Source organism: Perognathus longimembris, chromosome 13 (genome assembly GCF_023159225.1).
Source record: "Perognathus longimembris pacificus isolate PPM17 chromosome 13, ASM2315922v1, whole genome shotgun sequence".
NCBI lineage: Eukaryota > Metazoa > Chordata > Mammalia > Rodentia > Heteromyidae > Perognathus > Perognathus longimembris.
Window position 1 is genome coordinate 53,252,139 of NC_063173.1, and position 9,243 is coordinate 53,261,381.

Genomic DNA, 9,243 nt, shown 5'->3' on the forward strand with positions numbered 1-9,243 from the left:
ATATTGCAGATATTTAGAGTGACCATATAATTGGCTGTTCAAATGGAACACTTGAGGACACAAAGAGACTTTAAAAATAATTTATATAGTCAAATGTCTTTTCTCAGATTGGGTCTCTCTAGGAACCCCAGGCTGACTTCAAATTTGAGATCCTCTTGCCTGAGCCTCCCAAGGGCTGGGATTATAGGCACAAAATAGAATTATTTTAGAATAATTCTAATCTAGGGCAAGGCATGTTGTATTCCCCACAGACAATAAGCTGAAGCAGTAGAAGTGCAAATCTGAGGCCAGACTGAGCTACATTGTAAGACCCTGCTTCAAAGTAATAATAATAATATTTATAATATAGTCAACTTTTATTTCTTAAATAGCATTTTCTAAAATATTCTTAAATGACACATAGTTATAAAGATTAAAGCAAATTAAAATAATAAAAACTCCCTGGAATAGGCATGGTAGCTCATGCCTATATTTCCAGCTACTCATGAGGCAGAGAGTGGGAGAAAAGAAGGCAGTTTGTGGCCAGCCCTGGGAAAAAGTTAACAAGATCTCCAGCTCACCAATGAAGCTGGATCTGGTGGTATGCTGTTCATATTTATAATCCTAGCTATTCAAGAGGCATAAATAAGAAGAGGTATAAATAAGTCCAGGCTGGCTTAGGTAAAAATGTAAGATCCTCACTGAAAAATAACTAAAGCAAAAAGGACTGGGGTCATAGCTCAAGTGACAGTGTCTGCCTAGCAGGAGCCAGCCCTGAATTTAATCTGTAACACCACCACTTTATAACAATTCTCTAAATATTCAAAATTGCACAAAGAAATCATCATTCTTGCTATTCTTTTTATTTTTTATTTATTTTTTAATTTTTATTATCAAACTGATGTACAGAAAGGTTACAGTTTCATACGTTAGGCTTTGGATACATTTCTTGTACTCTTTGTTACCTTGTCCCTCATACCCCCCTCCCTCTCCCCCTTTCCCTTCCCGCCCCCCCCTGAGGTGTTCAGTTCACCAAACAGTTTTGCAAGTATTGCTTTTGTAGTTGTTTGTCTTTTTTTTTTTTTAACCCTGTGTCTCTCAATTTTGGTATTCCCTTTCAATTTCCGACTTCTAATACCAGTATACACGGTTTCCAATATACTCAGATAAGATTACAGAGATAGTGTAGGTACAACCACTGGAAGGTGATACAAGAACATCATCAATAATAGAAGCTACAGATATGTTCACATACCTGAACTGACCTCTTAGCCATAGTTACCTCTCATGCTGCAATATGGGAAAGTTCCTTTGAAATACCTCTTGTTTTGTTTTGGTTTTTTTGGCTTGTTTAATATCATCCCAGCCTTTTCTCATTTACTTATTGTTATTGTGAAGTGATGCACCTACAGTGCTTCTGTTTTCATTTCACTTCATTCTCCTCTTCAAAGCTGTGCTCTATGGTTAATAGATTCAAACTTGTTGATAGCTTTCATTTGTAAAACTCTAACATTTTAATACAGTACTCCTCTACACGCAGATGAGCCTGAACGTTTACAGCAAATTCAGGCAAATGGAAGACACTCTCAATTCTGTGGGTTTTTTTGTACACATGTTATTGTTATTATTAAGGTATTGTACAGAGAGGTTATTGTTTCTTAAGCCGGTGATGAGTAAATTTCTTTTTGGATAGTGTCATCCCTTCCTTCGCTTTCCCCCAGTTTCAATTCTGTTTTTCTTTCTTTTTTTTTTTTTTTTTTTTTGGCCAGTCCTGGGCCTTGGACTCAGGGCCTGAGCACTATCCCTGGCTTCTTCCCACTCAAGGCTAGCACTCTGCCACTTGAGCCAAAGCGCCGCTTCTGGCCGTTTTCTGTATATGTGGTGCTGGGGAATCGAACCTAGGGCCTCGTGTATCCGAGGCAGGCACTCTTGCCACTAGGCTATATACCCAGCCCTCAATTCTGTTTTTCAATATTCAAATGATTAACTATTTGAGGAAAACATCTTCGCATGTATTCTTTTTCTATCCCTATTCAGAGCACTTCTCAATAATATTCTTATAAGCCAAAGCTTCTCAGGTGGTCTCTGTTTAAGATTCTTTTTTAACATGTAGCATAACCAAGAATGGATTCTGCAAAATCATAAACTTCCACAATTTTATTCCATTCTAATAGAAAGCATGGACTTATCTAACTTAGCACAAGAATCAAATCCATCAAAGTCAAGAGTTGCACAATTTCAAATTAGGAAATTAAACCCATGAGGTATGATCTTTCTATTTGTTCAATTCCTCCCCAACTTTTATAGGAAATCTGAGCTGCTTCCATTGTACAAGTTTATTTTTACGACATTGCAAATTGCCAAAGATGTCAAAATCTTGCATTGACTAAAGATTCCAACTGACTTTGTACACAAGGCAACCTAAATTTGGGTTGTTTTACAAAGTGAGCAGAAAATTCCCTCTGAGAAGACTTGTCTCAGCGGCCACCTGGTCTTGTGGTGATGATATCTGATGATATCTGATAACTGGCGTGGGTGTCATTCTGTCAAACCACACATGGTATCTCTGAACTCAGAAAGATCAGAATGCCCCCAAAGAGAGCCAAGCACTAGCTGCCTGTTACCACACCCTGTGAAAACAGTTCTAACTGACTTTCATAATTCTTGTCTTTCCAAAACCACCATCTTTAAAAATGAAAACTGTAAGACTTGTTTTTAATCCCTGGATATAGACTTCTCTTTTCATAACACTTAGGAGAGAACAGAAGTAGCTTTCTGAAATCTACTAAACATAAAATAACTAAGTACCTTCAAGGGACTTGTGTGAACCTCATCAGGGGAGGTCTTAGAAATCTCAGCAAGGTTACTCTCCCTTTGGAGATGCTGATCCAGGGAAACTGGAGCTGGATTGGAATATTCATCGCTGTCCTGGAGGGTAGAGCGTTCCAGTTCCTCCAATAAGGCATCTACATCGCAAGAGACAAGAGAATTGAAATACAGGGTATGTATATTTCTGGAATCATGTGTCCCTTAAATATCCATACCATGCTTCCATTTACCCTTTTTTCTCTTGAATTCAGTCTATTTTCAAACTCTTCCCTTCCTCATATTCTCACTTCAAGAATGTATCCTTCCTATGAGGAGATCCCTTTCACCTCCTTAGATGGTAGTTTGTTTTCTATTCCTATAGTTGCATTCAATTTCATAATCTCACTCTACTGTTTGATGTCTCATATTGTAAGTATTGATAAATTCATGTAGGGAAGAGCACTCAAAGATCTTCAAATGAAAATATGATAAATATATTGCCTAGTAGAAAAAACTAAACTATTAGCACTTTTTTTTAATACATGCCAGAAAAGCAACATATTCTTAACTCTGATTTTTTTGTTTGTTTTATTTTTTGGTGTGTGTGGGGGGCTTTGTTTAGTGCTAGTAGTAGGGCTTGAACTGAAGGCTTTATATCCTTGCTTAGCTATTTTGCTCACAGTTTGCCCTGTACCACTTGAGCAACACTTCTGGTTCTAGGTTTTTGCTATTTAGTTGCATTTAAGAGTTCTAAAGTTGTCTGCCTGGGCTGGCTGTGAACCGTGATCCTCAGACCTCAGCCTTCTGAGTAGCCAGAATGACAGGAGTGAGCCACCTGTCCTCAACTTAATCTTGATTTTTATCCCCAGAGCACAACATGTTTCTTATAACAAAATTTAAGTATTCTATTTCTTTTAGGGTGTAGAGAGAAAAATTGGCTGGAGAGAAAATTGAGATATTGTGAAATCAAGGAAGATGTTGCAATTCAAATACTCAAGACTTGTTTATTTTCTCATTTTCTTGGCAACAGCCAATGGACATTATAAGCATTAAACTAGTACCATTGTGTTGCAATGAAATGAATAATAGCATTATTATTAACTTAACACATGGCAGCACAGCGTTTGGGATTCTATACATCTCACTGAATTATTCTAACACTTTGAAGTCGATGGTATTATTGTCCTCATTTTGCCCATAGGGGGAAAAATAACTCCCATAGGCTCATGAATGTTTGAGCAGCACTTGAATTGGAGCTATCTGATCCCTACCCCTAAACTAACTATAAATTAGAAGCAATAGGCTCCTTCCTCATATTGATTATCTGAATCATCTTAATTGTGACATCTTCTCTGAAGCTGTTTTTTTATCATTTACACATTAAAGCCACTAGATAAAGGAAATTCCACTAGGGGATCCTTTAGTAGATTTTTTTAACCATAAGTTATAATTGCTAAAAGTTTTAAAAAACATTGAGTTATATTATTTCTAAATTCTTAGATGAGGAAAAATGAACTTTATAAGTCATTGAAACAAAACAACCAGCAAATATTAATCCACTTCATATTTGGGGAGGATAAATATTTCATGAATATTTCTATAGTTTAAAGAAAGATCTAATCTAATCTTTGGGGGCGGGGGTTGCCGAACTGATCTGTAGAGCTTTCTTAATCATCTATATTTCATAATGTTGAGCTTTATGCACCATTTTACAGATAAGCAAACAAAGCTAAATTCTGCAAGTCAAATTACTCTTCATTAAGTAAGCTGTAATGGGAAGAAGAGAAAGGGTGGACACACATAGATTTAAAATGTTATGATACATAATGCAGCCCATTATGTGAGCCTTATTTTAATCATTACATAAACTTTTAAAAATTAAACAACCAAGAATAACGAACATTGTATAGTCAATGTTACAAACTGTTAAAGTATGATAATGGTAATACGAACCTGTGACAGTGATTGCCATTCATTCTTTTTGATAATGGTAATTCATGATATTGAGGAGCTAATAAGGCTATGGTGGGTGTGATATGTAAGGTCATGTACTAGTATGGCAGGTTGTTTAAGCTGCTTAAAGGATATGTCTAATTTTACTGAGAACTTACCTCTAATTTTGCATATTTATAAATATCCATCATGAACATTTTTATAGAAGAAAAGAAAAATCAAAAATAGCAAATAGCCAACATCAATTCTGAATTTTAGAATTCCATTTCTTTTACTGTGTATCACTCTATCAAAAAGAACTCCTTTCCTATTTTCTAAACTTTGTTCCAACCAGCAGTCAAAGGTCTTTTTAGAATAATAAAATAAGGTGAGAAGGGGAAGGTCATGCCACCAAAAAAAGAAAGGATGAAGGTACCCTTAGGCGGAACTGCTAATCAAAGTTATTGAAACACTCATTTCTGGGTCATGAGTTAACAGGCAAAGGCCTCTTCCTGTTTCTTATGAGTGCAAGCTTCGCCCACACTCCATCCGTCATGTTAATTTACAGACTAAATCTTTACAGAACCTATGAAGATGACAGCCTGACAGATACAGGATTACTGACAGCAATGGGGAGACCAGGCTGGCAATTCTGTAGTTCTTCTCCCTAGTCCTTCAACCACAAAAATGAAACAATGTTAACATTAACTGGAAAAGAATAAGGTCTTTTGGGGATCTCCATGGTTGTAACATCTAATTCAGAGTCAGAGCCTACTGGGTCTTTCAATCTACCAGTCTGATGCCATCAGCATTTAGGTAAAACCTGAGTAGATACAAGATACTAACTTCTAAGGCAGCACTGTAGAAAAATATTTGCTACCCTGAGTCAATTTGCTTCCCATGCTGTTTCTCTGCAGGAAGGAAAAAAAGAGCTCAATTCACATTTTGGGAAGAGAACTGGAGAATGTTTCAGGCTGATTGATATTTTCTGTATTTCTGGGTAAGATTTCTCTAACATCGCTCCTGCTCACATATGCAAATTTTTAAAAAAGGTTATACCATTTGTTAGAATGCCTGAACTAACCACTTCTATGGTACACTGTGCAGGCTGCTTTTGGTGTCAGGTTCTCCTAAGAGCTACGGTTAATGTCATTTTATTTTTATTCATCATCTATAAACAAAAGCAAATAATACTATTTCAGATTATTGCTGCCAAAGATGAACATATGTAAAATATCTACTTTTACCTTATGTCACAGAGTATTAGTTCCTTTTGAATTATTTGCATGATACTTGGTACAAAAGCTGGACTCTGATAGAACTTAAGAAAAATGCAAATTTCCCCAATACTCATGGCTCATACAGGATAAGAATTTGGATTCTCAAATTTGGATTCAATCTAAAAAGATGTTATTTCTAGGACAATGTAATATTTATTGAATGCTCCCCCCCCCATTCATTAACAGCTCATTCCTCCTGCTATTTGTTCTTCCTTCCTCTATTTCTCCTACTCTTGAATTACAAAGAAAGCAAATTTTTTTGAAAGATTGCATGATATATCTTCTGCTGTTGGCACGTTCCCTAGATTCCCTAGACCTACCAACACCCACAAAGCCAGGACAGAATGAAATCAGTACAGCTTGAAAACTGAGTTAAAGTTAACAACTCAATATAGGATGCTGGCAAAAAAAAAAAAAAAAATGGCAGCTGGATGCCAGTGACTAATGCCTATAATCCTAGCTACTCAAAAGGCTAAGCTATTAGGATCATGGTTCAAAACCAGCCCAGGCAAGAAAGTCTATGACTCTCTTATCTCCAATTAACCAGAAAAAGCTGGAAGTCTTCCTCTTTTAATACTACCGCCTTTTTTCCTCCCAAACCATATCTCTGTAGTTGTCTAGCTGTAATAGCTACCCTACGATCTCTAGTAGCTTCTTAAGAAGAAAAAAAGGGCTCATTATGGTTGACGTCAGTAATAATTCAGTCCAAAATGACCTGAGTATTCACTCTGTGGTTAGCACCAGACTCCCTGTCTACTGTGCCATTACAAGTAGTGAACTCCTAGTTCCACAGAACAAGCCTAGTTCCTCATGCTTCAATGCTGAGGACACAAATGGTAATAAAGTCTTTGAGCACTATCCTCACTCTGACTAGAAATCTACCCCATCGCACATGGACATGACAGCCTGTTCTTTGTTCCCTCAGTGCTTCTTCTGTAAGGAACAACTCACTCACCCAACTCCTCCATTGTCTTAAACGCAAGACGCTCTGGTCATAAAGGTTATGAAGAGCTGCTCTGGCATGTGGTGTTGAAGGGGACCACAAAGGAACTGAATGAGACAGTGTGAAGCAGCCGCTCTAATCCTTTTTTGGTTCCTGTATTTGCTTACCACTTCCTCTCTTTTGATTTAGTGAATTTCTTCTTTTAAATTTATTTTTTTTAAAGATACTGATATAGAATGGTAGGTAAGTTCTAAGATTTAAGTTCTGATAGTACATTGGCCAGGGTAATAAATATGAAAAATTAAGTCTGCAAATCTAATCACCTATTACACATCAGAGTTCGTTTGTGGGGTTTTACTAGTGTGTATATCCCACAGTGACTAGCTGTGTTCCATGAACATGGGGGATCCTAGGAGAATAGTATCCTTGAGATTTATTTTAATTTCACTATCTTTAGTTATTCAAAAAAAATTATGTTTACCTGCTTTCCTGTATATATTGTAAAAACCAAGACCAAAATGGATTCAAGTTTCAATTCACTTTGGACAAATTACATGGCTGTCCACAATGTAAACATCTCTGTAGCATGAAGTTGGAAGGTTTGACACTGGATACTGAACTGTGGAAGTCTGAATAAAGTATAATCCCTGTTTGGTGACATCACCATAGTTTCTCTAAAGAGTGACAATGAGATTTTAAACTTATTTTACCTATTGTTTGGTTCATTTTGAAAGTAAACATTTATAAAAGGCATACTTTCTCAAAGTAGTATGAAAAAACCCTCTGAAATAGATTTTACCCCAGAGATAACATTTACTTTGCTAAAGTAACAGTAGCTTTGTCACTAATACAAATTTTACTTCAGAGCCTCTGATTTTCTTCCCCAGTGGTGTTTTTTTAAAAAGGAAACATTTTTCTGTGTAAATTTTTCTATTACTTTATTTTTATATTACTTTAAGCAGCCATTGGATGTCAGCGCTGTACCAAAGTCGGTTAACTATAAACATAGCTTGAAAAGCTTCCTATGTACAGTATCCATTTTTCCAAATTAAAGTGTCAAATCAAAGGTATTTATCTAATCAAAGGTATTTATCTAATGTCCTGTGGCAAATAAATCAAATCCTGGGAAGGGGGAGGGGGGTGACACGTACTTCAGTACTTGTCTATACTTTCCCATGTAAAACTTGTTACTGCATCTTTCCCGACCTTGTATCCATTCCCTTTTTGATCCCAGATGCTTTAGCTACCAGGGTTAGAGGCAGTTCTTGCACATTGTTCCTGGGTGGTTCAAAGGGAGAACTAAATAGGAGTGGCCCCGTGGCATGGCGGGCTGCAACCTGGGGATGCACACTCGGAAATGCCCCTTTGGCCTCTTCTTCAGGAAGGTAACAGTTGCACGTGCCAGACACGGGAAAGCCATTTCTGACAAAGCTGAGGCGCTGAGGGTGCTTCTGGTGCTGCTGTCGCTTCAGTAAAACGCAGACGCCGAGGGCTTGGGCCTGGGAAGCCGGCCAGACCTCCAAGCCCCTGGGCGTGGGTTCCTGGGCAGTCACGCCGGCACGCCTGCACCCCCTCACCCCAGCCCGGGGACCACCGATGAGAGAGCCGATGCCGGCTCCCGAAAGCGCCAACACCTGGTAGGAAAGCAACTTGGCAAATTCATACCACAAACTTCTTACATGATTATGATTATGATAACGGTCCCTGACCTCCAGCACGATGAGATGAGTAAGGAAATGTTGCCACGAATGCTAGCCGGTGTCACTGGGCCAGAGAAATAAGCACTGTGCTCTGGTCACTCCGGGGAAAACCACACCAAGTATAACAAGTAGGGAAAAACAAACACAAAAAGGAGGCTAAACCCATCCAAACCACCCGAACAAGTAATTGGCTGGCCTTAGAGCCCGGATGTGGCCGGCGACACCTCCTAACCCGGAAGCACTGTCCCGACTTCCCCAGCCCCCGGAAGTGATCAGGGACTGAGGAGACCAAACTACCTTTCCCGTCTTGAATTAGTAAAACAAACAAATAAGAACGTCCCTGCCTCTTTTCGGCGTCCAGTTTCCTATCTTTTTTTTCCTCCCCCCCTCCCCTGAAGTGTTCACAAAAATAGAACTTCATTTCCCAGGCTGCCCTTGGCTAAGTGAGCCACACGCATGTGCCAGGAGGCGGGCCCTCGACGTCAGCGTAACCCCGCCCCTGTCCTACCGCCGCCATTTTTTTCAGACTTTCATCCGGCCACGGACGGGGGCTTTTTTTTTTCTTAAAGGAGAAGCGACTGCTCAAAAATTTCTCCCCGTC

At 38.5% G+C, this 9,243-nt stretch overlaps 1 protein-coding gene across 2 annotated transcripts in view; it reads right to left on the bottom strand.

The window, feature by feature from the left end:
* The window catches only part of Lpxn (leupaxin), a 31,330-nt gene extending 22,297 nt beyond the window's left edge, over positions 1-9,033 (bottom strand). The window contains exons 1-2 of one of the 2 annotated variants that reach the window (XM_048361642.1): positions 8,622-9,033; positions 2,788-2,945 (exon numbers count right to left, since the gene is read on the bottom strand). Coding sequence is in view for 1 of the 2 variants with exons in the window: in XM_048361641.1 (XP_048217598.1) it covers positions 2,788-2,945; positions 6,955-6,967 (171 nt within the window). In the remaining variant the exon portion in view is untranslated. Of the gene's footprint in view, positions 1-2,787; positions 2,946-6,954; positions 7,846-8,621 lie in introns of those variants that run through there. The other variant, XM_048361641.1, reaches the window with a different exon arrangement.
* Positions 9,034-9,243: the final 210 nt, after the last annotated feature.